The sequence below is a fragment of the Poecilia reticulata genome, chromosome 23, assembly GCF_904066995.2.
Source record: "Poecilia reticulata chromosome 23, P_reticulata-male-v2, whole genome shotgun sequence".
NCBI lineage: Eukaryota > Metazoa > Chordata > Actinopteri > Cyprinodontiformes > Poeciliidae > Poecilia > Poecilia reticulata.
Genome location: NC_088852.1, coordinates 19,884,246 through 19,903,755, shown reverse-complemented (window position 1 = coordinate 19,903,755; position 19,510 = coordinate 19,884,246). Strand labels below are relative to the sequence as shown.

General features: G+C 38.5%; 1 protein-coding gene and 1 long non-coding RNA gene across 13 annotated transcripts in view; one reads left to right on the top strand and one right to left on the bottom strand.

Moving 5' to 3' along the window:
- The window catches only part of large1 (LARGE xylosyl- and glucuronyltransferase 1), a 150,150-nt gene that overhangs the window by 101,933 nt on the left and 28,707 nt on the right, over positions 1 to 19,510 (bottom strand). For 8 of the 12 annotated variants that reach the window (XM_081603765.1, XM_081603762.1, XM_081603763.1 and 5 more), the window contains 3 exons: positions 14,277 to 14,331; positions 12,323 to 12,446; positions 11,975 to 12,146 (listed from right to left, as the gene is read on the bottom strand). In XM_081603765.1, coding sequence (XP_081459891.1) covers positions 11,975 to 12,146; positions 12,323 to 12,446; positions 14,277 to 14,331 — 351 coding nt within the window. Of the gene's footprint in view, positions 1 to 11,974; positions 12,147 to 12,322; positions 12,447 to 14,276; positions 14,360 to 19,510 lie in introns of all 12 variants that reach the window. The other 4 variants (XM_008401201.3, XM_081603760.1, XM_081603758.1 and 1 more) reach the window with 1 other exon arrangement.
- LOC145550140 (uncharacterized) lies at positions 14,355 to 17,889 on the top strand. Its single transcript, XR_014086000.1, has 2 exons — positions 14,355 to 16,957; positions 17,322 to 17,889. It is a non-coding gene; the product is annotated as an uncharacterized LOC145550140 (long non-coding RNA).

Sequence of the window (19,510 nt, the reverse complement as noted above, 5' to 3'; positions counted from 1 at the left end):
TAATATGTCTAATTTTGGCTGAAATGATCTGAAACCACCACCCAATTTTACCACAGTTTTGTGTTTAAGTTTCAAGGAGTCTCTGGCCTAGCCCAATGTCTTACCCTGCCTGAAGTCCTCCACTACTTTTCCCCCTGCCAGTTGTTCTCATTCCTGTAGTAATAAAATGCTTTGAGAAAATGGTCATGCAGTTTCTAGGTGCAGATTTCATGGAAAAAATTTTAGCCCCAACTTTCAGAGATTTACTCGGTTACTCCTTTCTATATTTCTGATACAACTTAAATAAATACCTCTTCCTGTAGTCTTATGGTGCAGTCACACCAAAAGCATTTTGAGAGTAAGGCGTATCTGGTTTACATTCAAAGTCTATGTTGAGGCGCCTCGAGGACCGTCGTGGCTTGTTTTGAGTGTCTAGCGTGGCAAGATGTGAACTGTTTGGATGTTCTTAACACCTCAAATGCTCAAAATGCTCCAAAGAGTCCAACGGAAAACAATGGCTACAGCTGACGAGTCTGACACACCCTCGACATGTCTCCACATAGACTTTGAACATAAACCAGACAAGCAAAATGCTAGGTGTAAAGCAAAAATGTCAAGCGTCTGCATTCAAAGTGCACTCGCAGAGTGCCGCTCCAGCCTTGTGGCGACTGTGGGGGCTCTGGCAACGCCACCCATTTGCCACCGTTGACGCTCTTGTGCAGTTCCAGCACCCGTCCGCTAGGCGATATGTAGTGGAGTCAAATTATAAAATAATGGTATTGGGCTCTTTAGAGGTTCACAAAAGTAAAATCAGATGATGCATGTATAATTTAGAGACAACCGTATGCGTACAGAGAGGGATTGAAATTCGCTATTCAGCCACACCCATACGGTTCAGCCAACAACCAGCATTGACAGAATTCATCATCTTGTCATTTTATGTCAGTTGCCACAGATTTAAACCTATATGAATCAAAGTGTAAAAGTAAGACATCCAGCAGAAAACACAGGTGACTTTCTTTTGGAAATGTTCAGGGCTACGATGATGTCATCAATTGACCATGTGAATGTGATGAGGACTGGTTTGTAAAGAGACATAGAAAGTCTGATGCATCTCTGACCTTGTGTGTGGAAGTTATTGCACCTTAATGTTTCATACCAACAAGGTGACTGTCAAATTTTGACACTTAGCCACACCTACATACTTAGATGTACGAAAAATCTGTTGATAACTTTTGACCTTCAATGCCTCAAAACTGTGCTGAGTGATTCTGAAGTCTGTATCTCAAAAGCTGTAGGATGACTGTACCAAGTTTAATTTTTCTGGGTTAAAGAATGGCTTGGCTGTAGAGTAGCGGTTCTCAACGTGGGCAGTACCGCCCCCCGGGGGACGTTCAGAGGATGGCAGGGGGCGCTGGCGGAAATTTTTACAAAAGGGGGCCGCTGAGATTCCTTTGGGGGCGTTTGGTCGAAGGTAAACTTTCCACCTCATATGCACAACAATACCAGTTTAGACTTTGAGCAACTTGCTAAAACTGTATAGTGTAACATTAAAACATGCCTGGCTGCAACTGTATCAATGGCAGCTCTTCATCTATTCAGTGTTTGTTAGCTTTTGGAGCAGCTTCATTCTCCTGCTACTGGTAGCTTCACCGCATCAGTTCAGCGTTACACCGGCTGATAACATTGCTCTGACTCACTTTGTCTGGTGTCTGATTTTCAAATATTTTATGTTTAATTGAAGATTTTTGTACATATGTTTTGGCAGTTCTGTGATCATGTCAAAGCGGCAACTTATATTAAAAAGTGTTTTAGTTCCGTTTGAAAGCTGCCCGCTTCCATGGAAGGACAACAGAAAATTGCTCTTATAAACATGTAATTACTAAAATCACGATACCCTCACTTTGTATCCCTCTGAAAAATGAACCCATTTAAATAAAGAAATCCCTCCATGGGTGATACCACGATAGAGGGCGTTCATTTTATAGCGTTAACACGGGCGCTGTAAGTGGTCCGGCATGAAACGGGTGTGATAGAACAGTACTGCCACAGCACTTTTAAATTTCAATAATCAGAATACCAAAATTGTTTCCGCCGTTTTAAAAGGTTTATGTCAGTCTGCCTTTTCCCCACTGATACGCTTCCCAACCGCCCCGCACCTTAAGGGGTTAAAAAAAAAAAGAAATGCACATTGCACAAAACTCTGAAACAGGAGAAGCGGGACATAAAACGGAGCGAGGAAATAGATGTGAATTATGGCATAAATGGTATTCCGATGCTGAACAGTGAAAAATCAACACGATGTGAAACACATCGATTAGGCGATTAGGCGGCGCAGCAGGTGATGAGTGAAGATTACTGGTGATGAGCGTCAATAAATGATCAAATAAATCTAGCAACAGGAAAGAAACTAAAATGGACATAGCAATAAACCAAGAGAGGATAATACTAATCAAAGGAAACTAAATGGAAATGAATGAAGAACAAAATGCAAGAAAAAACTAAGAAACTAAAGTAAATACTGAGGAATAAACTGGTATGGCAAGACCTTTCGAGCAATAATTAATACAGAGGATTGTACGGCAAGAATAAACAGACACTATTTCGAGATAAAAGGTAAAATAATATTGTTGAAGTGCCATGAGTTTGTTGAGACCATATCTAGCACTGAGAATAAATATATCTTACAAAGCATAACAGTAAATAACTTATCACTTATTTATGTTTTTAATTAGATTTGATATATTTATTTCTTCAATATTATTTTCATGTCAGTGTTAATGTCATGAGACTGATGACTCCATGACACTTTCAACTGGACTCATTAGGATTTGATTAAGAACCAGATTTGTTCTTTGTAATTTCTGTCCAGTAAAACTATTAATCTATAAATCAATAGACAGGTATATATAAAGATATAATCCATGTTTCAGTCTCATATCTGAATGGCATTAAAAGGATCTGGAACTTTTGTTTTTCCAATGACAGCACTGGTTTGCACAGTAAATGCCATGTGGGTGACATTTTATGGATGATACTCTGATGCCCCATTCTCCTGAAGGCAGCACAGAGCTGCACCACCAGAAACTGACAGAAACACTGAAGAGAAGAAGAGCTATGATTAATTACAGTTTTAATGTTTATCCATGTTTTAATGTTGCAGAGCTCAGTCGTTTTGCAAATAGATCAAAGTTTAAACTGGCATGTTGTACATCTTTTATCTGCTCATTTTGTGTAATATTTAATAGCTAGAAAATGGCAAATAATAAAAGAATATTTTTTGCACTCTCTTTGGCTGCTCTTAGGCCTACTGATTTTAAGTTGAATGTAGATTGCATTTTTCGTAGACACCTGTGAAAATAATTTCTATTCAGATTGCTTTCTTGGTTCTCTGGGAAATTATTTTTGATGATAAATACAGAAACAAGCATAAAAATTGAAACATCTACAATAGTGATAGTAATATTAATAATAAAATAATAGTCAGTGCAAAGTAGCCTACAAATTCTTTGTTGGGGGGCGGTGAGGGACATGTTTTACTGTGAATGGTCCTTCTCTACAGCAGTGTTTCTCAACCTTTTTTGGGCCAGCAGCCCCTGTCGTTTATCCAGGTCCCTCACCGCCCCCCACCAAAGAATTTGCAGGCTACTTTGCACTGACTATTATTTTATTATTAATATTACTATCACTATTGTAGATGTTTTGATTTTTATGCTTGTTACTGTATTTATCATCAAGATAATTTCCCAGAGAACAAAGTCATGGGAATAGAAATTATTTTCACAGGCGTCCACGAAAACTTTAATGAACATTCAAGTTAAAATATGTAGGCCAACAGCAGCCAATCATTGGAAAAATATTCTTATTTTGTGCCATTTTCTAGTTGTTAAATATTCCACAAAATGACCAGTTTAAACTGGCATGCCTCAACATGCCAGTTTAAACTTTTAACTATTTGCAAACAACTGAGCTCTGCAGCATTAAAACATGGATAGAACTGTAACTACATTAATCATAGTTCTTCTTCTCTTCAGCGTTTCTGTCGGTTTCTGGTGGTGCAGCTCTGTGCTGCCTTCAGGAGAATGGGACATCAGAGTATCATCCATAAACCTTCACCCTCATGGCATTTATTGTTCAAACCAGAGCTTTCAGTGGAAAAACAAAAGTTCCAGATCCTTTTAATGCCATACAAATATGAGACAGAAACATGGATTATATCTTTATATAGACCTTTCTATTAATTTATAGATTAATAGTTTAACTGGACAGAAATTACAAAGAACAAATCTGGATCTTAATCAAATCCTAATGAGTCAAATTGAAAGTATCATGGAGTCATCAGCCTCATGACATTAACACTGACATGAAAAATAATATTGAAGAAATAAATATATCAAATCTGATTTTAAAAAAACATGTGTTAAGTTCTTTAAGATATATTTATTCTCAGTACTAGATATGGTCTCAACAAACCCATTACATGTCAACAATATTATTTGACCTTTTATCTGGAAATAGTGTCTGTTTATTCTTGCCTCTGTATTAATTATTGCTCCAAAGGTCTTGCCATACAAGTTTATTCCTCTGTATTTACTTTAGTTTCTTAATTTATCCTTGCATTTTGTTCTTCATTCATTTCCATTTGATTAATAATAATAATAATAATAATAATAATAATAATAATAATAATAATAATAATAATACATTTTATTTGTAGGCGCCTTTCTGGACACCCAAGGTCACCTTGACATAAAAAGAAGCAAATTATAAAATACATACCGGTAATAAAAAACATAAAAACACAAACAAGATTTATAAGACAGTACAAAGATAATTAAAGGTTGTATGCTAGTTCAAACAAATGGGTTTTGAGTTTGGACTTAAAATATTGGAGAGACTCGATGTCCGGAGATCAGGTGGGAGTGAGTTCCAGAGTTTGGGAGCAGAGCGGCTGAATGCTCTGCTCTCCATAGTGACAAGATCAGCAGGGGGAACAGTGAGATGGACAGAAGAAGAGGACCTGAGGGAACGGGTGGGTGTGACAATGTGAAGGAGGTCCGAGAGATATGAAGGTGTGAGGTTGTGAACTACTTTAAAAGTTAGAAGAAGTATTTTATAGTTGATGTGATTGGAAGCCAATGGAGCTGTTGTAAAATAGGTGTGATATGATGAATTAAAAGAGCAGCTGAATTTTGAACCAATTGCAATTTATACAGAGTTTTCTGTGGCAGACCAAAGAGTAGAGAATTACAATAGTCTAAACGAGATGTGACCAGAACAGCAGTGGAGTGCGGAGTGAGAGAAGGACGGAGACGGCGAATATTTCTGAGACGAAAATAAGCTGACCGAGTGATATTATTGACCTGGGAGGCAAAAGAGAGGGTGCTATCGAGGATGACACCCAGACTCTTAATCTGAGGGGAGGGAAAAATGGAGGAGTTATCAACTGAAATGGAGAAATTATCAAGTTTACTTAGTATTGAATTAGTACCAACTAACAGAAGTTCAGTTTTACTGGAATTTAATTTGAGAAAGTTAAGAGTAAACCATTGTTTTATTTCAAGAAGACAGTCAGTGAGGGAGGAAAATGGAAGCATAGAATTAGGTTTGGTTGAAACATAGAGTTGGGTGTCATCTGCGTAGCAGTGAAACTGGATGTTATGTTTGCGAAAAATATTACCAAGGGGGAGGAGGTAAATGATAAACAACAAGGGTCCCAGGACAGAGCCCTGGGGGACACCTGAGGAGACGGGAACTGGGCGAGAGGAAAATGATTTTAACTGAACAAACTGAGAGCGGCCTGAGAGATATGAACGAAACCAGCTGAGAGGTGTATTTACAATGCCAAGAGAGGATAATCTGTCAATGATCAAATCAAAAGCCGCAGTCAGATCAAGAAGAAGGAGCATCGATAATAAACCAGAGTCAGCAGCCAGGAGGAGATCATTTGTAATTTTAAGAAGAGCTGTTTCTGTACTGTGGAGTGGACGGAAGCCAGATTGGAATTGTTCATATAAATTATTGCTGGAAAGATGAGAATGGAGTTAGCAGCAACTGTCTTTTCTAGAATTTTTGAAATAAATGGAAGATTTGAGATAGGACGAAAATTATTGAGTTCATTGGGATCTAAACCAGGTTTCTTAAGTATTGGGGTTATTGCTGGAGGATTAGTATAATCCTCTCCTGGTTTATTGCTATGTCCACTTTAGTTTCTTTCCTGTTGCTAGATTTATTTTATCGTTTATTGATGCTCACCATCCAGTAATCTCATCACCTGCTGCGCAGCCTAATCATCATGTGTTTTACATCATGTGTTGATTTTTTCCACTGTTCAGCGTCGGATTCTCCGTTTTTATGCCATAATTCACATCTAGTTCGTCGCTCCGTTTTATGTCCCGCTTCTCCTGTTCTCCTGAGTTTTGCGCAATGTGCGCTGGCATGTTGTACATCTTTTATCTGGTCATTTTGTGGAATATTTAACAACTAGAAAATGGCACAAAATAATAATATTTTTTTCCACTCTAGGCTGTTAGGCCTACCAATTTTAAGTTGAATGTTCATTGCATTTTTCGTAGACGCCTGTAAAAATAATTTCTATTCCCATGGCTTTTTTGTTCTCTGGGAAATTATTTTTGATTATAAATACAGAAACCAGCATAAAAATCAAAACATCTACAATAGTGATAGTAATATTAATGATAAAATAATGGTCAGTGCAAAGTAGCCTGCAAATTCTTTGGTGGGGGGCGGTGAGGGACCTGGATAGAGGCTAGGGGGCGCTGGCCCAAAAAAGGTTGAGAAACACTGATTTAGAACAACCACATGCTAGCAGCAGGCACAACAGAGAAATGTTTTCAAACTCATATGATGCAGCTTTTAAGTTGAGGGCTGTCAATCTGGCACTACAGGAGGGAAATAGAGCCGCTGCACTTAAGCTCGGTGTGAAGAAAACCATGGTTCGGCTTTGGAGACATAGAATTGCGTCCTTAATATATCCAGCAGATTTATTAGGACACAGCCCTCTGCTGGGTCCTTATGGAAAACCGAGAGCAGCTTCCAGTTGTTTTTGTTTTTTTTTTAATTGAAGACCCAAGTATAGTGCGTTCCTTAGCCCGAAAAATATCCCTAACATTCTTGCAGTCATTTCCTATGTTGAACATTTCCACATTTTGGCTACAACTCCCCCAGATAGTATTCAGTTAAGATATGGGAAGTATTTTTTTAAAACATTAATGGTATCAATAGCTGTTTTCTAACTGTTCTATTAGTTTTCCCTTACTTATTATGTTTTGTACTGAAATTCACAATTATTCTTATTACTAAAAACGTCTCAAAAGGTGTTCATTATTAATTCCACGGGCCTTCATCATTCCTGTGTTATTCAAGTATTTTTCTGACTTCCTGCTAGTGGAGCTGAGTTAATTTTATTTATTTATTTTTCTTAAGAACCTTCTCAAAACTCATTTTCTTTTAATTGCCATGTCTGTGGTCACCTTTGCACTGCAGGAGGGCTATTTCTGTTTTATACTGCTTTTATTTTTGATTCCTAATATTGTTCTGGGAAGACGGTTGAGTGTTGCACAAAGCAAGCTTCTGTGACGTAGCTGCAGCAGCCAAGCTGCAGCTCCATGTGTGCTAATGCTACCTCTCTCACTCTCAGTAATGTTTATAAAGTTAAAAATAGTTCTCACAGTTTTTGTGCTGCATAAAAATATAATAGTAATTGTTTTAAAAACTTTGGGGTTAGTTCAAATTGAACTGTTGCTTTTATAAAGTTTGTCTGAAGTTTTCCCTTCAAAATGTGTTTGTTGGGCTGCAGGGATCTGGCTGTCACTTTGTACCATACCTGATCATTCAGTGTGTCTCACAGTGTCTTGCAGGTATGTGATGGATACACAATTTTTTGTTGTAGTTTTATGTCTTTTAATTTAATTACTTTATTACAGAATAGGTCCTTTATGCATTCTTTTACATAAAGAATTGAGTTTTGCATTATATTTATTTTTATTTATATTATTCTGTATTATGTATTAATATATTTCATTGATGCTGATTTGTACACGATTTTATTTTTCTTTATTCCACTTGTTAATATAAAAAAGCAGAAGCTGCCTAACTGAGCTGCTGAGATCTGACTGAGTGTGTACCATACCCGATCGTTGATTGTGTCTCACACTGTCTTGAATAAACTGTGAATAAACAGGATCTAGTGTGACGTCAATAACACTGGATTGATCCTTTTTACAACTGTTACACCATTTAGGTGTTAGCTTCCCCCTCCCGGACTCTCTCACACACACCTGCATGAAACGCTGCCTCTTCATGAGGTACTTTCCCTCACTTTTTTACCGGCAGCAACTAATCTGAACTCTTCTTCAATCTGTCCCTCGTCACGTCTCTCTCATCATCCTCCGCTGACAATAATAAATCCCCTGAATAGCTAATTCTCCCTCCTTCTCTGCTCCTCAATATGTTCCAGCAGTAAAAGTTTGTGTGGTAATTAACATAACAGATAGTTTGAAACATTTTTCTGAATGGGCTTATGCGCTTTTTAGCTTTTGTTGTCGTAGATTTTTGGCCCGCCCCGTCTCATATCCGTTCACTTTTCGCGCTACTTATAACCTTAGAGGGCCAAGGAGGACTGAGGGATTTCATTGGATAAGCCATCAATGTCCATCAATGAAATCACCCAATGGGCTTTCACGGTCGCTAAAAATTATATGTAATATACTTTTTTTTGTTAAATTATGACAGCCTAGGGCCACCAGATAAGGACAGTAAATGTATCAGTCTGTAAACCAGACGGTCACTCATCCCCTGGACAGAAGTACAAACTGAATGCAGTTTTTTTGTTCAAACTGTCAACTCGCCACAGTGGTGGGTGGCCACCATGGGGGAGGGGGGAGGGAAAGGGGTTTGAGCCCCTGCCCCTTTTATCCTTAGTGCCCTTTTAGAGGTCGTTTTTCTTTTTCCAAAATTTTTTTATCTGTCAGAAGGCCTCTGGCTGCCCTCAGTCTAATAATGATATCCATGTTGTTCAGGCACCGTGGTGAGGAGGAGTGGACAAGAATATTTTTTTCATACACTGGTTTGTGAATAAAAACGTAGGTCTGATGTTGACGTTAGAAAAACTGTTTCTATTTATATTTTCATAATTGTTCTCGCAATAGCGGAAAAAACCCACCTTGCCCCTAAACACAGAAATACTTCGGCTGCAGAGAAAACTTCTGACTAACTTAATCAGGCTGCTAAATGCCCAGTTCGCTACAGGCAGTCTGAGTCGGTCCCACCGACAAACATAAAGAATGTCTTTATATCAGACATCCTGATATAAGACACGGTACTGCGACTGTCACCGCGAGTTGTGACGCATCTCAAAGCCCCGGTACCACCTGGTACCACCTGCTCTGTGTTCACTCTGCTTCTCCTTTACATTACTACCAGGCAGTAGTAACGTACCAATTGGAGTTCACAAAACAAACATCAGAGAAAATACTGTAGCAATAATTAGAACTGCAGCATAAAGCCAAACATGCTACAATTAAATTAATCAAAATGTCCCCAAAGCATCAGCGGCCTGGCATAGGGGCCACTGTTGGATTCCAGGTAGATTCCAGAGTTGCGCATCGCAGCAGCTGTTCATGAAGGGCCGCACCAAGGTAATATGGGGCCTTAGACAGAACCCTCCCGCCCCCCGAAACCCTTCCTACTAAGAACCTCAGCATCACTAACATGTTTAAATATAGATAAGGTGAAGTGTCTGTGAGAGGGACACCCGGTTTATTGGCAGAGTTTAAAATCAATCACTGATTATTGGTTGTTTGCTGTGATGCATTTGTGAACAAACCCCCCTCAAACACAAAGATTACACCATATTGTAGCTATGGTAAGACAACAAACTATCAAGATGATTCTTTAAACTTTTACAAAGTAAACTTCCTAATTAAATCCTAAATGTTGTGATAGAAAATTATGTTTTTAGTCTCATTTCATTCTTGATGGAACTGATGATACTTTTTACCATTTATTTACTGATTATATCTGCTGTATTTTGTATTTCTGTAAGATGTGTTTTTCCATTAAATACATTTGCAGATAATGTTTAGATGTTTCCGCAGCCGTGAAACCTGAAGACATCTTGGGTAAAATGCTTGATCTGATAATTGTCTTATAGGATTGAGTTTGTACCCTGTTTGACCTGACCCCATGAACTGACAAAGTGTTAGAAGTTCCTCCTGAAATCCTTATCAGCTCTCCATCCTGCCATAAAATCATCTCCTCCAAGAGGTGAGAGATGGTTCATGAGGAGGGGGTCAGGGTGTCTCTGTGGCCATCTGCAGTAGAGATAACATCAGACTTTGGGAGGGTCTTTGTCTTGCTGTGACTATATAACGATGTGAAGTGTGTTGTTCAGGGCTCTTCTGACTGCGCTCAGTGAGAAGAGTCTTCGAACGCTTTTACCTTCGAATAAAGAAACTTAAAGACAAAGATTTATCTTTCTCTTACTATTGAAACAGATTCTCATTCCTTCATAAAATGTCTACAACAATGTACATTTTCATTTTCTCAAGTGAATGCATTAAATAAAATTCAATAACAGTCATTCTCTATAAATGAATGCTACAGGTTTAGATCTATGGTCTGTGTTACAATTAAACCATTTCTAGGGGCTCCTGAATGTCTGGAGGGCCTTACCAGCAGCTACTGAGTTTTCTTTGCCTTCATATCCCAGTCTTACAATTGATCTAGATCTCAGAGGTGCTACCATTAAAAAATTATGTAGAGTTAACCCTTTTGAGCTTTTTAGATCTATAAAACAGTCTGCAGCAAAGTTGTTGTAGAGGTTAAATAAATATTATTAGGGCGTAATTAGTAAAATGGCAGCAAATTTGCTTATTTCATAACTTCATAACCTTTGACCTTCTCTCAGATGGTCTGTTTAACAGCTACAGTCTCAGTTCAACTCAGCCCTCCAGGACTGTCAGCAGCAGAAACAGTAACATTATACCTGTTGGGGAAAATATACTACATTTGCTTTGCTTTGTCCCCACATGATGGCAATGAGGATCCAATTAAATTATTGATTAATATGGGTTGTTGCTATGTTGTTGTACGGTGTTTTAAGATCTTGTTCAATGTGCCCTTTTTTAACTTTGACCCCCTCCCCCTCAAAAGGTCTCTGCACGGCCCTACTGACGTCAGTTGCACTCTTCCTAAGCATCACGCTAAAGACTGCAGGTAAAACAGTTAAATCTAGTAGAAACGTTTGCCAAAAGAGTAGAAATTAAACAAGCATTTTTGCTTCACCTTCTCCTGTGGAAGTCTCAGACACACCACCTGAACCTGTGAATCTTCATCCTCCACCTCCCATGTATCACACGGGTAGGCTTTGCTTTATTTAGAATTTGTAAAAAAAAAAAAAAAATTTAAATAAAAGTCAGATGTGTTAGTGGGCTATGCGCATAATGCGCATAGTGCCGTATTTGTATGGTTTAAGTATGAGCTGGTTTTGTGTGACACACACATAATGCCCGTGAGGTTTGGTTGTTTTTTTGCGGGTCAGGTGCAGTGATAGTTTTCTGCGTACATACCCTCCGATAATATCCTGCAGGCTCAATGTGCGTTTATTTTTTTCTTTCTTTTAACCCCCTACGGTGTGGAGCAGGCACTTACATATTGATGGGAAACTGACTTAAACCTGTTTCAACAACGGAAAAAGTCCCCCTAGCCTTTTGTTTGACTTGAGCTTTTATGTTTTGTTTTCTGTATCTACTGGCGACCTGTCCAAAATGTACCTCGCCTCTCACCCATTGACCGCTAGAGATAGATACCAGCACCCCTCGCAACCCCACAAGAGATAAGCATGTAAGATAATGGATAGATGGATGTTTTCTGTATTGCACATTGCTGTGTATTAGTTGGGCTACCCTTCTTGTGAAGCACTTTGTGACATCTGTGAAAAAGTGTTATATGAATAATTTTTCCATCAACTTACCTTTAAACTTGTGAAAGACAGCCCAGAGCTCAGCAATGTCAGTGGCAAAAGTGATATCTGTGTCAAGAACAATGACCCTGCGCAGATTCATGGGTAGCGTCTTGGTGAGCACCAGTTTCATTAGTCCGTAGATACCAGAGTAGTGTTTATTAGGTATCCATGACACTTCGGACTGAAACAACAGAGCAAAGACCATCACTTCCATAAGGACCAGAGTATAGAGCTCAGACTTTGTCAGAAGAAAAACGCAGATACAGTACAGACTGGTAAAAGTGATAGTGCTCCACTGAGAATTTCTGAAGAAAGTTGGGAATTGCTTAAGTAAGAGGATGATTTTTTTTTTCTCACCTTAAGCTCATCTGCATCATAGAAGTTCACCCTGACAGCAGGGACCATCCAAGAATTAAACAAATAGGAAAGAATCTGCTTTGCAATAGAGTCTGTGATGAAATGGAAATGAAGAGCATTCCGTCTGAAGACACAAGAATACAACAAAATACTAATAATCATTTTCTGCAGAACACTAAAAAAGAAACCAGACAGAAAAGAGACAAGAGTGTTTGATTTCAAAGTCTTAATAATATCCCAATCCCACATATTCACACCTCATCACAGAGGGATTTGAGTTGCATATATTTAAAGTAGTAACTTGGTCTATAAAGGCTTGGAATCAGGTCAATCGGTACACCCAACGTTCCCTCTAAGCTGCGCGCTTGCGCAATCGCGCACTGCTCGCACAGTCTCAGCGCACAATAAAATCTATGCAGCGCATAAAATTAGATCCAACGTAAACTGGAAATTGAGCCCGGACATCAGTTTTGACAGGCTAACTCGGGTGAGCCTGTGACTCACAACGATAGGTTCACTTATGCTACGCAGCCAATCATCGCATACTATTGTATAAACGTGCCTTGCCCATATGCGTTGTGGTTCCCTGCAGATTTGAGTTGAGACGCAGCCCCGGCTCCACACGAGTTAACAGGGAAGGGCATCGACAATTAATCTATGTAGCTGAACATAACATTAATACCCTACAGGCTACTTGTTAACAAGCTTAACGTGCTGTATTGTTATTAGCTAGTCACCTTTTAGCTAACATTATCCAACAGCTTTACTCAACTCAGTCGGTTAGTTTGGGGGAAAACTGTGCAAAGTTCTTTGTGTTTTGCAGCCATGATTCTTGACACTTACGTAGCTCTGCTCTGCTGCACAGATGTAAACGTCTCAGCGTTCATGTTGCGTTTGAACGCAGCTCGGAAAAACAGGTTACGACGTATTAACAACCGATTAAACAGTTTTAACTACTGAAAAAAGTGACAGAGGGCACAGATATGGGAAGTACAGAAGCCGTATCAAATTAATATAGGAATATCAGACAGTTGGCCACTCTGTGGCCAACTGTCTCCAGGCCACGGGGGGCACAGTTGAATCTGTGGGTGGGCAATGCCCACCAATGCCCGATTAGAAATTATGACAAAGTCGAAATTATGACTTCCTATTGGTCTTTTATTTTTTCTTTCATGGTAGAAATGGGCTTCCATACAGACATGAAAAAGCTGTGTAATTAAATATTTTACAAAGAGTTACAGGAATTTACACTGCATCACAAGCTACAAAACATTTCATTGTGCAGAATGTGAATGTTTTAATGTGAACAAAAAGTTATATCTGAAAGGTGTAATGTTTCATTTCTCACCATGGCCAAAGCAGGACTCTTACATATACTATGCATCTCATGATCAGCAATATTTTAGTTTTTTCATTTCAAGTGGGCAAATCACATATATTAAAAGCAAACTAATGGAAGTTGCTGCTGTAATTTGATTCTTTTAATAACTTGCTATGATCCTAGATTTATAACAGGTATAATACTGCTATAAAACATCAGCTGGGCCATCGTGTGCACACCTGATGTTGCTCACAGGGGTCCTCGGTGTGCTCAGGGAGCTTGTGTATACGCCCAGACGCATGAAAAATTAGAGGGAACATTGCACCCAGCCAACCCTCCATCCCCCACTCCAGCCCAGAAAGGTGCCCTGGCTCTTTGGTCTGACAGAGGTTCTCCTAACACTGTGATCTGATATCATCAAAGATCTATCAGACTGTCCTGAAAACAAGTAATTCTTTTTTCATATATTCAAGGTCTTGAGTATTGATTTATGAACGTAACATGCCCCCATATTTACACAAATAGTGACTCTTTATGTTGTAGTAACTATCTTGAGCAGCATAAATCTTAATATTTTTTTAGGTTAAAAAAGGGGACTTCACAGGGGCTTGAAGTAAATGAATGTTGACATACCTGTGGAAAAGGACAGATTTCACCAATGTTACAACATCTCGACTTGCGTTGTAACCTGCACATACGATGGCCACATGGATAGTCTGGGGAGAGAATAGAGAAAACTGTGAAAAAAAACTGATTGGATTTATTTACTTTCAATATCAATACTTTCAGTGTTGAAAGTATGTAAATCCAATTCCAGAGGCTGGAATGGTTAAGAATGGGGAAAAAATTTGCATTTCTGAGGCAAAAACTATAGTTATTTTCAGCAGATAGGGTGTTGCAGATACAGTCAAGAAGTTGCATTAAACAGCAAGGGAGGAATTATAATAAAGAATAATAGTAGTTCAGTCTGAAAACGTTTTCTGAACTTTTAACTTGAAACATACTGGACCGAAAATAACATGCAGCAGTTCAATCAACTCTAAAACATGGCATCTTGTGTCAACATTCTCTCTGATCTGTCTGCTGTGTTTCCACTAATGTTCTATAGCAAACTTCTGAAGCCTTCACAGAACCATGCATTACTAGTCAGATTAGATTGTACACACCTATTTTTAAGATTCAGTTGTTTTCAGATACACTGTTAGGCTACATTTGTCTCTAATTTTATTTTGCATTTTTTGTGCTATGAAATTTCTGGTAATGTAGTTATCATTGTTTATGCATAAGTTTTTCACTGTGGTTTCTTGGTTCTGTTTTTTTGTTCCTCTCTTTCTGCAGGTGTAGAAGCAGACTTCTAGGATGTTGACTTGTATTTTTTTCTATCCTTTCCATTTCCTCTACTCCTATATCTCATTCTTTACCTTTAAACCAGAGGTCTCATTCTCGCGGCCCGCAGGCCAATTGGGGCCGCAGGACGATGTCTGATGGCCCCCACCGTGATATGACAGTATATTAGTGTGGCCCACAGGGTGAGTGGACCTCTGAAGAAAGTTCTGCCCGCCGTGTGCCATCAGAATTTGAATAAAAAATGCATCTAAAACTTGAATGTTGTATATTTGCGCTTACTTTTTCGATTTCAAAATTAATTCAAAATGCAATTTTGACCTAAAAAAAAATCTGTCATTATTTGTACACGCTTGCAATTTTAATTTGTTAAAAAAATTTACATTCCTATTTCAAAGTGATGAAATTTTCAATATATATATTTTTTAGTGTTAAAAAAATTCAGCATATAAAAAAATTCAACTTTTAAAAATTCAAATGCAATATTTTCAGTGTCCTAAAAATTCAACTTCCTCAAATTCGCTGTCTCAAATTCAACATCTAAAAATTCGCTGTACAAAAATGGCAAGGTTACTTCAGGTCACAGACATTAGCAATCGTTGTCAGATTTCAACACCCAGGAAATCGCATGACCTAAGCGTCATATTGAAGAAATACCAGCATCACCGAGGCTAGCGACCATGGAGGCGAAGGCAAACCCAACAGTGAGTCTGTGCTTTCATATTTCTGTAGTACATTTTATTTTGCGCATGAACTTTGATATATAATATTAAAGCTTGATTTAAAACACGTCGAGAGGAGCCAGTTGAGGTGGCTTGGGCATCTGGTAAGGATGCCTCCTGGACGCCTCCCTGGTGAGGTGTTCCGGGCACGTCCCACCGGGAGGAGGCCTCGGGGAAGACCCAGGACACGCTGGAGGGACTGTCTCTCTGCTGGCCTGGGAACGTCTTGGGATTCCTCCGGAGGAGCTGGAAGAAGTGGCTGGGGAGAGGGAAGTCTGGGCCTCCCTTCTGAAGCTGCTGCCCCCGTGACCCGACCCCGGATAAGCGGAAGAAAATGGATGGATGGATGGATGGATGGATGGATTTAAAACACGGGTTTGGGCCGTTGTTAATCTTACGCCATGTAATGCTGGCATATTAGTTCTCGCTACCTGCTAGACCTCCACCCCTCTTCTCTTAGCTGTCCTACACCCAATTTTCCCGTTTTATTTAAAAAAGGAATATCACTTGCGCCAAGTCTAGAATCTTTAAAGATAACTGATGGGTGGCGACTTTCCGGATTGTTTGTATGTTGTCTTAGGTGAGACTGAGACAGGCAGTCTTAGTAAAAGTAGTAATTTTCCAGGAGATGCTACCGCTAATGTAGCAAGCTAATATGGCTGCCTTGTATGCTTCAAGGAGGGGCGGTGAACTCTTCCGACATTAATTATAACCACAACCCCATTCTGTTCATCTACTGCATTGTTCATGTGAGTTCATTTATGAATAAATACATTTATGGTCATTATAGCGTCATCCAAACTACTGCTTCTCTTATCTGACAAGTGTTGAGATATATTAATTTACATTCTTTTTACTTTGCGGTACAAAACGTCGTTCTGTTACCTAGCAACATTAGAAACAACCTCCTTTGTTTTTTCATTTGATTTTAACTCATTTTGAAGAAAATATATGCTTGCAAGTACAGCTGTTAACTTATTTTAGATTACATATCATTATTTAATTTGATTTCTCAATACTGACCTACTGATTTCAAAATAGTTTTTTTATTTTACTGACAATGTTTTTGACAATTTTTTTCTTTTCAAGGAACTTTTGCTGGATCATATTTTTGATGGACTCCGTGATCGTTTGGAGCTATTTCTACAATTACAGATGGTCCTGCAGTCAATCAGTTGGCCACAGGTGAAGAAGCATAGTGATGACAGTGACATCAGCGATGATGTCTTGGAAGCAGAAACTACGCAGGTGACAGGGTTTCTCCATCAGTTTCTCGAAGAAGGCAAAATGTCTGTATAAACATTTGGCCAATGTTTGTTATTTTGAGAATGATGAGACGTGCAATACATACCAGCATAATACACTACATTTATTTTCTTATAATCATGTCTTACAACACTGCACAGATAAAGCTGATAAAGCTTTTCAGGTTGATTAGTGAACATGGCAAAAGGTTTTCAAATGATTTTTGAAGGATATCACATACATATTCATTAGTTTCTTAGATGGAAAAGACATTCACATAAAGTCATATCTCAAAGTCAGCTTTATGAATGATTCCATCTGCAGGAAACTCACCATGTATCTAAAAAAAAAATTATACTTTTCCTAGCATCTTCAGACAATCTGCACCAGCTCATGAGATTTTGGGCTGGCTGGGAGGCTCCATGCCAGGAACCGAAGCCTGACGTAGTGCAGTCAACTGCACCAAACCACATGCCCACTTCATCCACCTGCAGTGAACGTTTACGCCTTCCAAGCCATTATTCTACCTACCAGGCTCTGTATGCTGACATGACGGTGTCTTAAATCGGTTGGGACTGGCTTTGGTCTTCTGTGAGAACTCAGTGCATTGGTGTTTCATTTGTTCAATAATTGCATTTCAATATGGCAATTAAGTGAAATTACAGTCATTTTATTATTAGCTTTTTTCTTTTTTACAAATACTGTTCATCATTCACCGCAGTCTTGACATTAAGTTGTGTTCTTTGAAGTGACGACTAAGTAGCTGAAATGTTTGTCAAGCATCCCTGTAAATCTTAAATGTTAGAGTAACTATATTCAGAGTTTCTGAGTCAGCACTGTTTGTACAGGAAATATGAAACTGAAACTATTTTTATGCAATATTTTATTGAATGTTCATCTATTGAAGTATTAGAAAATAAATGACATAAGACAAACTTAACTTTTCCATTCTTATAATGCAAGAAAATTAAGGTCCTACACAACTGTACCTACTAGGTTCCTTTTGAGAAAAGAACAATCAACTCACATTTAGAACATTTTAGTTCTTTAACATGTCTACCATAAAAGCACTATGATTCACTTTTCCAAAGCACAAATTTTACCTTTGTGGTAATATGATCAGCATTTAGCTTTACATTTCATAAATGCTGAATTTTGAAACTGGACAACTTTCACAGAGTGAATTACTGTTCACAAAACAGAACTGCAGCAATATAAATGTCACAACCAAAAGACAGTGATGTGCCTTTTGGGTTTACTCCGTCTCTTAAGGCTATTTGTTCGTCAGTCGGTTGCACATTTGAATTTGGCACTGTGACGTTTGACTCTTCCTGAAGAGGAAGCCCGCTCTCCTCCCATTCAATTTTGGGAATCTGTACACCCTGGAAAACACAAAGAAGGGATCAAGAGAACTCAAAATGTACTTGATGATTGCAGATTGCCATGTTACAAATTAAATGAATGATAGTATACATGCTACACATTAAATTATCCAATTAAAATGTACCTCTGTCAAGGTACTGTGGGGTTCAGGAATTGAATGGTGTGTAACTTAATCAGAATTTGCTTTAAATTACAACATTAATCACAAATTTTAGCATAGCTCAAACATTCTTTGTAACCAAAGATATATAAAACAAAGGAGGTCGTTTCTAATGTTGCTAGGTAACAGAACGACGTTTTGTACCGCAAAGTAAAAAGAATGTAAATTAATATATATCAAGAGAAGCAGTAGTTTGGATGACGCTATAATGACCATAAATGTATTTATTCATAAATGAAGTCACGTGAACAATACAGTAGATCAGGGGTGCTCAAACTTTTTGAGAGCAAGATCTACTTTTTCTCTCACCAGCTGCCTGAGATCTACCTCACGACACAAAGACATAAAAATTGCAAATTAAACTCTATTGACTTATTTTATATGCGAATATACATCAGTTATAGCAGAAATAATAAAGTGACAGAAAACCTAATCCAGTTTCTTCCTCAGTGAGATTCTGACACTGGGAGCAGCTTACTGGTTTCTCAGTCAGAAGCTGGTTGCAAACCTGACGCCAGCAGGTGTCAGTCAGTCATGGTGGATCTGAAATTTGGTTTGATGACCTCAATATGAGAAACTACAGACTGATAGGAGGAACCAAAGAGCCCAATAAAGGTAAAGGCAAATCTTCTGAAGTCGGGATATAATTAATTTAATTTCACATAATTATCGCAGTAGAATTTGTTAAAACTTAATGAAATATATTTGTCCTATTTGATGTTTGTTGTGACGTATGCTCACAAACGAACGAGGTAATTAGTCCGTTTTTTTTTCGTTTATTGAATATTCAGAAACTACAGCAGGTGTAATGAGCCACAGCAAAGGTAAAAAAAAAAAAAGGTAAAACAACCCGAACAGATCATCAACTGAAAACATGTCCTACCTTTTTACTCTCGGTCTCTTTGTCGTCTAAGCACACCCGTTGCCGTGGCAACCGCCTGCACCCCGCAAGCCGAGCAAAGATTAGGCTACATTAAAAACACAACATTCAGTCCGTTACGATATCAGGTTTC